Raw genomic sequence first — 16450 nt, 5'->3', positions numbered from 1 at the left:
TCATGGTCTAGACCTATTCCAGGACAAAAATGGTATACATTTTTTCTGCTTATTTTACTGATAATATTGAAACCGCTTTGAGTGAACAGTGTTGAGACTGTTTGGAGAACACTGATCAGAGAGCCATTCATTTGTCAAAGACGAGCGTCAGCCAAGTGTTGAAATGTTTTTCCCGGTTTCTCCTGCAGTTGAATAAGATGACCGTACAGTAATTTGAATCTTATGAAACACTGAATTGTTGTGATGAAATGTAAATGTCAGGAGTTATTCCCCAGTGTTGAATGGTGCAATCTAGGACCTTTTTTTTTTTTTTTTTTTTTTTTTTTTTTTTTAAAACAAGCACTTGAATTTACTTGTAATCGTGACAGCCCTATTTTGTAATGAAAGGCCACTTCAGCTCTACTTTCTGAGTATGAATTATCATATGTAGTAAAAGATAGAACAACATAGGGGTATGCGTTTATATATAATATCACTAATTGATAATGTTTGCACATCATTAAAATAACAAGTATGTCCCTCATTTTCAAAAAACTAAACAAAAACACCTAGCGAGTGCATGCACTGCATGCTGTAGCCTTTTTCGGTTTAGGCTAGACTACTGTGCATGTGCATTAAAGGACAAGTTCGGTATTTTACAGTTACACTTAAAGCCCTGTTTTAAGATTGTTTCTGATGAAATAGAACGGTTAAGATTGAAAGATTTTATTGTAGTTTTTGTCCTACTCCATTGACTTGACTTGGACAAAAACTACCATAAAACCTGTTGGAAAGCGTCTTTTGCAGGGAAGATATTTTGAAGAACGATTTGAGCCAAACAGTTGTTTGGCACCATTGACTTCCATAGTAGAAAAAAAAATACTATGGAAGTCAATGGTGCCAAATTTCCAATCGTTCTTCAAAATATCTTCCTTTGTGTTCAGCAGAAGAAAGAAACTCATACAGGTTTGCAACAACTTGAGGGTGAGTAAATGATGACAGAATTTTCATTTTTGGGTTGAGTATCCCTTTAAGAGTGCACTGCATGATTTAAAATGCCCCTGTATGACTAATAGTTGTTTAGGCTATATTTATATCATATGACATTAAGCAATCATACAAAGAGTGCTTCTCCCCCACCCCCACCCCCAAATATCAACACAATTGCAAATGCGATATTGATTTTATACAAATTAATAAACGGTTAAGTGACTTACATTTTAGACACAATATTGCCTGTTTTGCTATGACCGGTAAAAATAGTTCCGAACAAAGCCACAGAAAGAACTGTTTTGCGTCTATGAGAAACACACAGCAGTGTTTTGTTACTGAATGAATCAGGCATTTTAACGAATCGGTTGAATTAATGACTCCATGATTCGCTCGGGAACAATGACTTGCCATCACCAACAGGCATTTTTAGTTTCATATTTAAAGTATCTTTTCAATTTTAAAATCATGTCATATATATTATCCATGTTTTATTTTTAAACATCAATTATGCATTTGTAACTGCAGGTTAAATGCATTTGTCACCTCTGAGCTGCATTAAAGAAATACATCTAAATGCCACATCAGATGCAGCTTCCTCTGCATTGCAAAGAAAGATTTGATTGGTTCTGATTTCATTTGATTGGTAACAGCCCTATAGTGTCTTATTATTCTAACTGAATTTGATTGATGTAATAATTTTACATAAAATTAGCATAGGCTACATTTTATTAGGTATGACAAAATTGCCCTTATTTAGGTACAAATGCAGATATAAAAGGTAAAAAAAAAATCCATTTAAACTTATTGGAAAATTAAATTTCTGTCAGTTCTGTGAACTAACAATCTCTCAAAATATAAAGAATAACAAAAGCTTCCGGAGTCAGCTGTCCACGGCAGTCCTAAACCAGCCAAGGTACCAGCACAATAACACGCTCAGCAAAATATCATCTGATCGTTATCGACAAAATCCCAGAAAATATTGAGATTTATTTTGTCAATACCCCACATAGAACAACATAATGCAAGTACCGTAAAAGGTTTTGCCTCGTGTTTTACTTATTTGTGGCATTTTTGTTAAGAATAATTAAATAATTAAATGGATGACTTAAAAATATTCTTTAATCACCTGTAGCATATTCATTCTAATGTAATATAACAGTCGCAATATAATGGTATAAACAGTCGCAGCAACCAGTTGCTCAACACGGAAATCGTTGAAAGAGTCGTTTACAAAGGAAACTTTCCACAAGTTCCTCTTTACCAGTGTCAAACTCTCACAACAGCCCATCCCTCTCATTGACATGATGTTGCTTTTTGAGCGTGCGTGGGTGTACGGCGCTTCCTACAATTTTTCTGCCTGCCAGTCTTTCATAAAGTTCCCCTTGTCTGCTTCAAAGGACACAAAGAAAGCCGCATGGCGGTGGTTGATGGCTACTAAAGGAGGATGGCTGTGTGGGTTTAGGGGTTTGTTGTTTTAAATGGATGAGGAATGTTCTCTTGTTCAGCTTGTCATTTATCTCCTGTCTCTGCAATTAAATCCACACAGAGCTTTGGGGTGGGAGTTTTTCTGTGTGACAAACATTAGCTTTGTGTCTGATTGGGTGGCAACTTTAATGGTACTATTAACAAGATTTAATAACCTCCACTAAGTAGTTGCACAAGGGAAGGACACATTATACCATCTTACACTGGATGTTTTTATTGATTTATTGAACGACTGATACGGGATCTTCAACAGCTGATGCCGATATTATGAGACAAGGATGAAAAAAAGCAAACTTGATGGTTCTAGGCGTACTGCAGAAAATGTGGAAAAAAAAGATTTTTAAATGATGCTTTGTTTGAAATTAAATATAGCTAACTGTGTTAATGTTGTTTTTGTTATTATAATAATAATATTTTCTAAGAGATTACTCTTGTGCTTCCTTGAATTGGCATTGGAGTGCTGCAGGACTGACGTCAAAGCCCTGAAGACTAATTCGCCACTGGTTCCCTCTATTTTCCTAAGGGTTTTTATAATGGGTATTTTCAATTTATGAATAAAATGAGGTACGGGTATCAGTTGATGTGATAATCTCAAAATACCACATAACAACCTGGTTAATCTGAATGTCTTTAATGATTGTCTTTTCTGATTTTTTTAATGGTCTTGTCAGATCAAGGTGAATGAATGCAATATCACCATTTGAAAGCAGAGAAAAACATTTTCCTAAAGTCTAAGCATCATCCTGAAAGTACCTTAGAGTAAAGATCAGAGATTTGTCTAGTTTTCTGCTATCTTCCAGAGACACACAATCTCACGGTCGCCTTTCTCCTCTGCTTGTTTAACTCTCACATTCGCCCCCAAGTTGCTTCGTCTCTCAATTCTAACTCTGTACTGACTCTACATCTTTCTTTTTTTACTCTCTCCCTTGCTCCCCCCCCCCCCCCCCCCCCCCCCCCCTCTCTCTCTCTCTCTCTCTCTCTCTCTCTCTCTCTCTCGCTCTCTGGCAGGCTGCTTCTGCAGTGAGTCAGTATCATGGAGGCTGGCAGTGGGGCTGCTGCAGTGGTGGGAAGTGCAGCTCTTGGACTGCTTGGAGCCACAGGAAGTCATGACATCTCTGACAGGTAAGACTCAATGTCTTTCCTCATCAGACCTCCTAGGGGGAGATCTCACCTGGGTTATTTTACTCGTTTAAGGTACCTGATTGTTTCTGTTTGTTTCTGTGTGTGTGTTGCGTTCTTGCTCCTGTGTGAGTTTTTGCGTCCCTGCCTCAGCATGCCCTTTGCTTCCCTGCTGTTTCATTCATAACTGTAGAGGTTATTTCTGTGTGCAGCGTGTGTGCGCAGCAAAGGCTTTGGCACGTACATCCTATTCCTCTCCAGGGGTTGAGGAGAAATGTCAGAAGTGCGAGCTCTAGGAGGTCCGCGCAGATGCAGCAGAAACTATGTAAGCTAAAGGTTTTTAGAGAGTTGTGTACATATATCCAACATAGTGTATGCAGAACAACATTACCCAGCTGCTAGCACTGATAAATACCCAACATGAGAACATTTATTTCTTCGGAATAACGTCATTCCTCATATATATCCCTGCCGTCATCAAAGCCCAGATTTTGCAGTCAGATAACATGGTGCTGAGTGCACAGTCTGTATGAAAATCCACGATGCTGAGTAGTAAAGCTGTGGCAGCCAATAAAAAGCGTTACAATGCCAGTACACTCCCACCCACCCATCCACTCTCACGGCTGAGCTCTGAGCGCAAGTCACATGATCTGCAGCGCTCACGAGAGCCTGGATGCTTTGGCTTCCTCTGAAATTCTGCCCTAAATCCCTCTCCTATCACCTTCCCGCCAACGGTTTTGGGCTCTGCAGCGATTGTCCTGTGTTTTGAGGATTATTGTCCAGCCATTTTAGCCCTCAGCCTCACTTGAACAGTCCAAATCTGGTATGCCTAAGGTTGCCATGGCAGCCACAGCTTAGCATATATTAAATATTAGCACAACATCAGCGAAAGAAGGCAAGAAAAAGGACAAGGGGAGGCAGCGTGTTCTCTCAGCTGTTGTGGAAAGCATTCCAGATTTGGTGGTCATTTTCATACACACCCATGCTTATGATTCATAGTCACTAGGGGAAATGCGTAAGCTGTGCTGAGGCTTTGCTTTCACAGTCCCTGGTACTCTGATGGCCTAGAGCTCTGCAATCCTTCAATATGCTGTCCTGCCGCTGCACCGCATGCGTATCTTAAATAAGCAGCCTCTAAAGTAGGACTATGACATTGAATAGCCTCCAGCTAGGCAAGTAAGCTTTTTAAAGTGCAGAACAGTCTGCAAAGAGTATGCAATAGTTAATTTTGTTGCCTAAACTTTGGTACCTTTCTTATCGACGTCTAGGTTGCAGTAAGAGACCTCTGAAGTAGATCAGTTAGTCGTGTGGCTATTTAATTGCCATTTAAGAGACTGTTATTATCCAAAGTGGCTTACTGTGCACTGATTGCAGGGCCAGTCTGCCCTGAGCAACTTGGAGGTTTAGTGCCTCACTGAAGGCCACTAAAGTGATAAAACGAGTTTGTGATCTTGGTCTACTTGGATTTTTAAACCACTGCCTTAATCCTTAAACATTAGATCTCTGTTTCCATGTAAGGCTCATTTTCACCCATCTCAACACCATACTGCTGAAGTGATTGCAGGTTAAGTGGGACTTTTGAACTATATCTTTTTTTTCACACGCAAATGCTTTTTGGGAGATACTGATAGTACTGACAAGCAGTTAATCGTGTAGTCGTAACTTATGCCTTATTTATGTTTTAGCTTTAATGAATGTGTGACTATCCATTTATTGATTGCTAGTTAACACTTTACAATAAGGTTGTATAATTCTAACATTAGTTAATGCAATTAGTAGTCATGATCTAACAATAAAAAATAATCTATACAGTGTTACCCTTGCTTAAAATTAATGCATACTACTGTTGTTGTACATGAACATTAATGCATATATTGAATGACCAATACTACATCATTGAACAATAACGACAATGCAACTGACAATAATGTGTGCATTGGCTCTTAATGTTTACAACCTTACTGTACAGTGTAACAAATAGTTACTTGATCAATGAAATCATTATGTTAACCTGCTAATAAAAGTAATTCTTTTACCAGCCAATCTGCAATAGTAGTGGTGCATGTTTGCTTTGCTTACAGCCTGTGAAGACAATGAAGCACAAAGATGTAATGTCTATTTATTGTCTCTCTATATTATTATTATTTATTTTTTTTTACATTCAGTTCAGGCTGCAAATTCACAACTTGGGTAAAATAAAATGTCTTTTGATGTGGTACTGTAGATTCATAGCGGCACAAGAAAAATAATTAATTTATTTATTGAGTTCTCTGTAAGACATGCCTCGCAGATTTGCTTTTAGTGTTCATTAAAATAAACTTGTGTTAGCCCAGAATCTTCTTTTGTCCGTGATTGGGTAATACTGAGCAAACAGGGGAGTGCTCTCTGCTTCCTGAAATATTGCATGCTGACAGAGTGCATTTCTACCAGCATTTTTATATCAGTTGACAATTTGTTCGTCCTCACAGTGACGAAGCATTCCTGCAGGACTTGTCCCTGCGTGAGATAGAGCACTGCGTGTAAAGCAGTACTTCTCCCAAAAATTAACATTCTGTCATTATTAAACAGTCTCATGTCTTCACAAACCTGCTATTCTGTTATTCATAGAAAACAAAACTAGAATTGTAAGTAACTTTATCTCTTTTCCAAATCACCAAAAAACAATGATAACCCTCAATGATACTGATAACCCTCCTTTTTTTGGTATTTGCATGACAAAAACTTTCCTCAAAGGAAAGAATGTCATAAGGGTGAGTAAATAAAGATAGTTTTTGTTTTTGGTGAACTATTTTATGTGATATAACATAACTATGTGAAAGCAAGCGAGAATGTTTAGTCTTATTTTGATGCCCCAGTCCTCCAGTAGACCATTTCATTTCTCCGAAATCGTAGAGTTGCAGAAGCATATGGTCTCTGACTGTGCTGTTGATTTCAGTGCCAGTATCCTCTCATGTTAAAAACCATTTCATTTTTAGTGAGTTTAATAGGAAAGTGTTACTCTGTGTGGGCTGGTTTGACTTGCATTACTTCACTGCCACTCTGCCACTAGAGTTTGCAGATAGAAAGTGCCCCTGTAGGGCACAGCGAGCTCTAGGCCTGGTGTCTTCTGTGTGCACTGTTTAGAAAGGCTGGCTATTGTTTTGATCATTCCCAATTGAAAATGCCAAAATACTGTATGCTTGTGATTTGATATAATGTCAAATTTTTCATTTTTAATGAAAATGTTTTAAAATCATTTGTTTTAGGGGATGTTGCCTTGGGGCAGTGGTTCCCAAACTAGGGTATGTGAGGTGACACGTGAATAAAATGCTGAGTTTTGCCGTTCATTTAATTCTACCCAACCTTAAAATAAAATTAAATCAGAGCATGTATTTCTAACAGGCAAAATGCTGCATCTAGTGAAAAAGACAGGGAAATGGTACTGCCGTTAAAGGTCAAATACATGACTATCCAATCAAATGGCCTAATGTTTTGCGATCAAAACTGACTGCATCCACACAAGCAGCGTGCAAATGAGTAAGCTGACTTGTCAAATCGTGCTACATTACTGCCTTTTTTGACAATGTACATTTGTAAAAGTTGGGTTTTAGCACGCCACATGCTAGCATGAAGAACAAATATAGACACAGATTGTGCATAGGGATCGATTTAAGACTCAAACTCTCTTCAATGCAGACACATACCCTGTGTAGGTTCATTTTTAATGTTGATAAATTATACAAGCAAGAATGCAATTCTTCCAGAATATCCACACTATTGCAAAGGTGACTGATTTTGTACAACGTTTAAACTTGCAAAAAGGTAATATTAAAGCTGCAGTCCGTAGTTTTTTCCTCTGTCACCATCTCTGTTTGAAATCTGCAATTGCAGTTATTTGCGGAATTATCAACATTACGTGGGTTGTGCCTCGGCACGGCACAGCGGGAATGAATCCAATGTTTTGAGGAGAATGTGCGGCTGGATACTGTCATTCGGAATCACAGATTCTACTTTTTGGAAGTATGACCAACATAAGAATTTTCACTGGAAAATATGATCTGAACAAGTAACATCCACTTTTGTTCTGACCAACTAAGGAAAAAAAAGCATTGCAGTCAATCGTACTGATTAAATCTAACGATCGCTTATATCACCAAATTATAATTTGTTCTCAAATTGTTAATATTAACAACATCAGCATTGTCTGTGATTACATTTAATGCCCTTCCGATATTTATCCTTGTTTTCGCATAGGCCCGGTTGCAGTCTCTTTTTTTCTGTAGCCAGTCCGAAGTCTTTTGCATTTTACAACGGGTGAATCTCAAGTTGTCACTGGTGATTGTCGAACCTTTCTGGATCCGCCATCTAATTGATTACTTTAATTGTATCAAGTGCTGTGAGAAAAGGCTATAAATCTCCACCTCCAGCATCCTCACACGCAATATAGCCTACTAGCCGAGACTTCTCCTTTATGTGAACAGATGTGACGTAATGACGAAAATGTCGTCATTACGTCCAGTACCACTGGAATTAAAAACATTATTACAAGCTTACCATTTTGAATCGAGCCAAGGCAAGCAGATAGTTTTGAACACTGGCTGTTTATCTACCTACTCAAATTTATTTTGGATAATTTTTAACCCAAAAAGGTTACGGACTACAGCTTTAAGTGATGTACATTTTAAACCGTTTTGTCAATACTATTTGTTCTATTATACAACAAAATAATAGTTCCAATGAAATCCACCGCAGAACTGTTGTGTCTCCAAGCAACACACAGCGTTATGTGAACGAATCTGCTGCTTTGAATGAATCGGGAGAGTCAATGATTCATATCCCATTCATAAATTCAGCCACTTGCTGCTTTACTTAATGAAAGAATAACTCGATGACTCACTCATTAAGACCTACTGCTGGTTTTAGTTTACTATTTAAAAGTATCACTTCATTTTTTTTTAAAATCATTATCTCATAAAATTATTTTATTATTAATAGTAATTAACTTAATGGAATTATAAGAATTTGACACAAAACATAACATACATTTAATAGGGTTAGAAAAACTTTGCCTTTATAAAAATCAACCTGAAAATCAATTTAAGGGGGCAAATCTTGTCCCTTAATGGAAAATGTGGAAGAGAGGGGGTACGCAGAATGATGTTAAATGCTTTACATAGAAGGGGGAATCTCCTCAACCACCACCAATATGCAGCATCCACCTGGATGATGCGACGGCAGCCATGTTGCGCCAGAACTCCCTCCACACACCAGCTAACCACTAACCTCTTGAAAAAAAAGAATGCATTGTGGTCTGATAAACCTGTCATAAAATTAAATGTTTTAGTAATTATTTCAGGTCGATTGACAAAGAGTAAATCTATTAATGTTTTAGAACGTGAAGTTAGCCGAGTGGGCTGTTGAATTAATTGTGTGAAATTAAAGCGATCTGTAGTTTCTTTAAGATGTTTTCTAACCTTCTTTTCATTCCAATTTATGTTAAAATCACCAATAATAATTATTTCTTTATTTAAATCACAATATTTGAGAAGAGTTTTAAATTTTTCATAGAAATCCAACTTTGCAGATGGTTCACGATATACACATATTATGGTAAATGACATTGAAGATGAAAGGGATACATCTACTCCGACAACTTCAAGTTGAATATCCTCTGGCCATACAATCTGTTTACTATTAAAAACATCTCTCACATACAACAAAACTCCTCCGCCCCTACCGTGATCCCTGTTGTAAGGATTCAGGGCGGATCTAATCCGTGGGGAATTTGCATAAATTAATTAATAATTGGTAATTAATAATTATTCATACATGTTTGGATTAGATCAATCTTACATTGAATTTACTCTCCCTCTAAGGGAGGATCTATCACTTTACCTGCATGCATACGTGTATCCTTGCATTTTAACTACAAGTTGATTGCATAGATCACGTTTTACAGACAGGTAAAATTTAATTAGCTCAATTGTCAGATTAATATTGGGGGAATCCCACATATCATCTTACTTCATAGGATTTCAGGAAACGCAATTCTCTGGCCAGAAGAACTGGGTTTTCTGCCCTATAAACACATACTCTTTAAAAGTATTTTTATTTTATAAAGCAAAGCCGTAGCTTGATCTATTCATTTCAGAGACCTGGAGTATGAGCAGACACAGTAACATCAATCAAAATGAATATAATGGATTTAATAAAGGCATGACTACTTATGTATTTACTACGGTTACATGGGATATATGTATTTACAAACACATAGACAACAATGAACAATACAATAAGACATCAATGAACGAGAAATGCATAAAGTTTGGACAATGGATAACGTACACGCGTGAGCGAGTAAGAGAGAGAGGAAAGGGGATGGGGAGAGAGAGAACAGAGAAATTGGGAGAATTTCATTGGCAGGAAGACATTCACCTCTCCGATTACAACACGGAACATCATCTTAAAACTTCTTAGAAGCTCTATAAAGAGATTTATACTTGCAATCAACGTATGTTATGGTTTCTCTCTGACTGTGCCGAAACATTCCTGTACGGCCCTGTCTGGCCGCGTGAGCTGAGTCCTTTGGGTGTGAGGAAGCGTCACGTGGGCTGCGTGGCGCGCGTGTTGAACGGAGGTTTACAGTCTTTGTTGTAACATTTCCAAAGGGAAATAGTTCGGCTAGGTTCGTTTCACTTCGTGGAAGTGAACTGAGTCGGCTACGGAAAACAAAACTTTGACTAACAAAAAGGGAATAAAGATCTCTACGGGGAAATCACGCGGAGTTAACGTTGCATCTTTCCATGGCTTTTGAAGAAGCGTGTGTGTCTCTCGGTCCGTGCGCGTGTTTCTCCTTCAAAGAGAGCGCGCGCTCGTTTAAAGGTCCCTGGTAGATGGATTTGCTGAAGAGATATGTCACGGTCACGGGGTTTCCTTTTCAATCGTCGATTGGAATTAAACACAGAGACTTATCTACAAATGAAAAACACAACTAAACTAGAAACAAATAAAAGAAAGGCGAAGAGCTCGCCCGGAGGCGAGACGTTACATCATGACACGGGAGGAAGAGAGCGAGCGCAGGGGAGAAGCGTCATTTATAACACTATGAGAAATCCAGCCTCTTCCTGTTGGCTTGGCCAATTAGAGGGTTGGAAGTTTACAGGCGGGACTTTGGGTTTTATTTCTCTTTGTCTTGTCAGACTGCTTGTCTAATTAAATTATGACCTGTGTTAGGAAGGGTCATTTCTACTGCAGAGATGTGTTATGCACATAATCATACCTTTTACGGTGTGTTCATACATATATCTGGCTGAGTCAAGTCAAGGGCATTTTTACGATATCAAACACGACTGTTATAGGTAAACATTTACATTAAAAATACACCTAGGGTATTTATAATTCACTTTTAAGTTACGGACAAATTATAGTCATTACAATGTGACATGGGCAAATGGACACACATAAAAACACATCGAATATATCGGGTTAAATGTCTTTTAAAGAAAAGAAGTTTCTTTCTCTTTGAACATCAAATTCCAAGTCAGTCATACAAGTGTCTCGTTACAGGAAACCACGCTCTGTCCTGAGTGTGGGTGTCAGCTGTGGGGGAGGTGTGTGTGTGTGTGTGTGTGGTGTGTGTGTTTGTGTGTGTTTTTTTCAAGTTCCAGGCCTTTTGGGGCTAAAGGCTTTGGGATTTTAGCACGATGGTATTTAGTTATTCAGATTCACCCTGGCCCAGTCCTTACACTGTCATTCCTGTACACATTATACCCAGGCATATTTACAACAGAATCTGGGCACTTTTTTTTATTCTGAATGTATGGTATATTTTTTCATATTTGTATGGTCATGACAGCGATGGTGCTGTCACTTTACCTTGTTGTTGCATCTTCAAAAGTGCACAATAAAATGTGACACTGAATTTGAAACAGCACATTGTAATTTCTGTATCTATTATCAAAGTATTTATTAGTAATAAAGTGGAAATTAGTAGAAATGTGAATATTTGGTTAGCATGTTGATTTACGGTGTGTTCCTCTAAATTTTCTGGTTGTGCCCCTAAAATTTTCATTTGTTGGCCACTGTGCTTCTAGTGAAAAAAGTTAGTCTGGAACCCAGGACTGGATGTAAAATTCAGTCGCACACACTCAAATTTTGGTCGCAAAACGCAGTCTGGAGCCCTGATATGGCTGCTGTCGTAGAAGAGGAGGAGCTCTGATACATAATCTTTTCTTGTTATTTTGCCCTCTCTTTTTCCTTCTATAATCGGCGTTAATGAATTGCTGACTCTGGATAGAGGTGATTTCATGATTTATGAAGGCCCAGCATGAACTGCAGTGGCCTCAAGGAGTTAACGACTTCCATTGGGATGCGATGAGGATATTGTGACAACACAATGGCGGACACTCCATCTCGACCTAAGAAACATCCCAATTATCTCTGTTGTCCTGCAGTGGCTTAAACGCTACCTTTCACACTGTTGTAATCAAGATTCACTAGGCCAGAATGGTACCATATTCAAAGTTGTTGCTGTTGCACAAGTTACACAAAATCAGCAGATTTATTTAAATTGTGATTGAGAAATTCTGGGTAATTGCTATTGTTGAGAGAAAAGCTGGGTAATTTAGATTTGTGATTAAATTGAGAAATGTTAATGTGACTAGCACCTATTTAGACAGATTTGTGAACAATATTTGAGAGAAATAGGCCTTTTGTGTACATAGAAAAAGTCTTAGATCTTTGAGTTCAGCTCATGAAAAATGGGGGCAAAAGCAAAACTGTTGCGTTTATAATTTTGTTCAGTGTAGATGCAAATGTGACAAATAAAAATGCATGGTATTTTTTCATCAGGTATCATTTCTTAAAAGTATGCGCTGTGGTGTCCGATTCACAGACAAATTACTCTTATGACATGGTTCTTTTTTTTTTTGTGAGTCAGTCAAAAACATGCATAGAAACCACTTCAAACTCTCTGCTGAAAAAATGATTTGAATCGGGCTGTCAGTGAATCGTTCAGAACCATTACTAAGTTCACAGTTGAGCTGAACCGTGAGTCATTTTATACATGAATGCTATTTAAAATTGTTAAAAAAACAACAACAACTATTTTATTGGTTATAATTTAACATATGAAGTCCAATAGGCATCTATTACTCAATGAACTGAAGCACTTTTCAAATATTACCTTTACCAACCTGGTCTGTAATTAGTCAACTGAAGTAATTTGCCTCTTAAATGTTTCATTTTAGGAGCTAATGGCTCCTTGGTCATTTTTTTCTGGCTGCTATGAATTATTGTGTAATGTCAAATTGTCAGTACCTGACAGTACACCGCTTGTATCTGCTGCTAAAAGCGTAATCAGATTAGCTAAATTTATACAATATAATAAGCATGCAGGGAGTGGTGGATTTGTAGTCATTTTTGATTGGCAGGAGGTCCAATTCTGCAGAATTTTATTGTGAAGTTGTGCGGATGCAGATTCTGTGTGGGCCTGTCATTAGCATATCTCTCTAACCTCACCCTAGAATACCCTGCTCATCTCCACATGTACGTGATGGAATCTCCTGCTCCATCACACCATGCCTCATTGAGCACTCTTGTTCCATGAGTGATTCACTAACCAAAATACACACAGGCCCGTGGCCGCTGTGCATTGTAGTTCAAGCAAATGAGATTAATCATGTTATTGATTTAAGCACTGAAATTGGTTGCACCTGGATCAGCGAAGAGTCCTGGCAGCAGTGTCATCATGCAGCACACTGTTGCTTTCTGGACATCCTCCACCCTGGTGATTATGGATGCAAACTCTGCTGTGTCAGAACTACATGGAGGATGGCAGTTTGAGGTCATCAACGTATGGATAACCCAACCTGCTCTATTTCCCTTCGAAGTGCTGGATCTGTGTTCATGTGAGCCTGAAACTGGCAGCAAGAGTGAGATCGGATATATACAAGTCAGTTGGGACCACAGTCACCAAGCAAACCATTGGTAACACACTATGCCGCAATTGATTGAAATAGGGATGCTCATATTGACCATTTAACCGTTAACCGAAAGTAAAAATTTTGACCGATTAATACTATCAGTTAAACTGTATAACTGATATATTTGTTAACTCACGGGGCGCGTCGACACGCGCAACCACACGTGCCTACAGACATTTCGCTGAGCAAGCAAAATGAAGAGAGCGAAAGGAAGTAGGCCTACTGTGTGGGACCATTTCGACAGAAAGGGCGACTTTGTTACTTGCAAAATATGCTACACGGTATTAAAATACATCAGTAGTTACCAGTACAATGCAATATCACTTGCAGAGGAAACCCCCACTAGCAAATGAAAGTCGCTTCCCGAAGCTGGCCATTCTAGCAAGACGTTATCTCTATTCCTGGGACATCTGTTCCATCGGAGAGGGTGTTAGACCCGCGGCAGAAAACTCAACAGGCTGCGCTCCATACTAACCCCACATCATGTAGACATGTTACTTTTTTTAAATAAAAACTTGACAATGTGTTGATTGAGGTAGGCCTGTTATTTTTATTTGATGAGAAAACTTAGTCTGGAGGAAAAAAAATTGCTGTTTTTTTTTTTCAAAGCTTCAAACGGATTCAGTGATTTCTTTTTGTCATCTTAATTTGTTAAATATTTAAGTTAAAAAAAATATTTAGTGTAGGCCTATTTTATGTTTTTTATTTATATTATTTTATTCTGTTTTTCTCTGTTGTCACTGTCAAGTGCGTGAAAATTTGATGTGAATCCGGGTTTTGTTGTTGTTCTGTTCTGTTGTTTGCACGTTAAAATAAACCCGTGAATTTTTATTTTATTTTATTTTTTTAAACGGGTCACAGGCACTCGTCAATTTTATTTTTATTGAATTCAATAGGCTATTATAAACTTATCAGTTAACAGTTAATACTCGGATAACGAGTGACGGTTGTCGGTCGGGAAAATTAACCGAAATGAGCATCCCTAGATCGAAATCCTGCAGCGCCCGCTAGGTCTCCCTGCTCAAGAAGGCACATGTACAGGCCCGTCTGAAGTTTGCTAATGAACATCTAATGATTCCAAGAAGACTTGGGAGAAAGTGCTGTGGTCAGATGAGACCAAAATTGAGCTCTTTGGCATCAACTCAACTAGTCATGTTTGGAGGAAGAGAAATGCTGACTATGACCCCAAGAACACCATCCCTACAGTCAAGTACGGAGGTGGAAACATTTTGCTCTGGGGCTGTATCTCTGCTAAGGGTACAGGATGACTTCACCGTTGTCACGATGTGGTTGAGACAAGGAAGAAGCAGGATCCACTTGCAGCACACTTTATTAAACAAACTCCAAACTTGACAAGGACTCAGACAGGGAACAGGACTCAGGAACAGAACAACCAACATGAACACTACAACATCAAGAACTCACAAGGACTGGACTGAAACACAGGGTTTAAATACAAGGGCAAACAAGCTAAACAAGATGACAAGGGGGCGTGGTTAATCGGGGACACCTGGGAAGGCTAATAGAGATAACGGGGAGCGGGAAACAGGACTAAACCAAAAACACAAAGAACGGGGAAACAGAGAATTCATAACAACCGGATTGAGGGGCTGATGGACTGGGCCATATACCGTCAAATCTTGTACAAGAACCTCATATCAGCTAGAACACTGAATATGGGTCGTGGATTGGTCTTCCAGCATGACAGTGACCCAAAACATACCTCCAAGGCAACAAAGGAGTGGCTCATGAAGAAGCACATTAAGGTCTTAGTTTAGGGTTAAGAGAGTATCTGTAAAGAGGAGTGGACCAAAATCCCTCCTGAGATGTGTGCAAAATTGTTGACCAACTACAAGAAACGGCTTACCTCTGTGTTTGCCAACAAGGGTTTCTCCACCAAGTACTAAATTGTTTTGCTTGGGGATCAAATACTTATTTCACTTACTGAAATGCAAATCAATTTATAACCTATGTATAATGTGTTTTTCTGGATGTTTTGGTTGATATTCTGTCTCTATCCGTTAAAATAGAACTACCATAAAAATTATTGACCCTTCATTTCTTTGTAAGTTGGCAAACTTACAAAATCAGCAGGGGATCATATGATTATTTTCTCCACTATGTGTGTGTGTATGTATATATGTATATATATATATCCGCTTTCCGACCGGAGGGACTTTTGCAGTTCCTAGAACCTAACGTTCCTATAACCCTTTTTTTCGCGTGTTCCGACCGGACTAAGTTGGGGATTTTTTAGTTCCTCAGACCGTAGTTCCTATAACTCTTTCAGTACCTAGTCTAGAGCGAGGACTTTTTTAGTTCCCTTTCCCTAGGTCTACGTTGATTTGGTTCAACTTATAAGTCACGCCCACTGTCAACACATTTTCTTCACTGTCTGTTGCAATTCGCCTGTGTAGGCTATGCTAACTCATAACTTAAGACAAACATAACGCATTCAACCAGCTAATTGCTAATGCTTGCTAAACTTACCTGTCGTTTTGTTTGCCTCCTGCGCTCTGCTCTTCTATCTTCTTCCATTATATAACTTAAGATCATATTACGCTGGAGCCTTCGTCTTCTGTGCTTCTCTGTACAGAACTCAAGCATAGTCTTTAAACGCCGCCGTTCGTACTCGTTATTAAGGTCCCGGCAAGGCAGAACAGGAACATTCCGATAGCCTCCTCCATGCTGGTTTGTTGTTGTTGTATGTGGCGCCGCCGCCGCCGTGCTTGCGTCACTCCCTCACCCCTCCTACCAGTTCCTATGGCCACTTGGCCAGTGCGAACGCAAACAGCAAAACCGAGTTTGGGGGAGAGTAGTTCTCAGAACTGTTTAGAAGTGGACAGTTCCTATAACTAAGTTCCTGTAACTACTTGGTCAGAAAGTGCCTTATATATATATATATATATATT

General features: G+C 38.7%; 1 protein-coding gene across 3 annotated transcripts in view; it reads left to right on the top strand.

Moving 5' to 3' along the window:
• The window catches only part of arhgap32b (Rho GTPase activating protein 32b), a 137238-nt gene that overhangs the window by 58742 nt on the left and 62046 nt on the right, over nt 1–16450 (top strand). For all 3 annotated transcript variants that reach the window (XM_056263066.1, XM_056263065.1, XM_056263067.1), the window contains exon 2: nt 3466–3579. In XM_056263066.1, coding sequence (XP_056119041.1) covers nt 3491–3579 — 89 coding nt within the window. In that variant the 5' untranslated portion in view covers nt 3466–3490. The remainder of the gene's footprint in view (nt 1–3465; nt 3580–16450) is intronic.

Source organism: Rhinichthys klamathensis, unplaced genomic scaffold (assembly GCF_029890125.1).
Source record: "Rhinichthys klamathensis goyatoka isolate OS25496 unplaced genomic scaffold, OSU_Roscu_1.1 h1tg000197l_1, whole genome shotgun sequence".
Lineage (NCBI taxonomy): Eukaryota > Metazoa > Chordata > Actinopteri > Cypriniformes > Leuciscidae > Rhinichthys > Rhinichthys klamathensis.
This window is presented reverse-complemented; position numbering and strand designations above follow the sequence as displayed.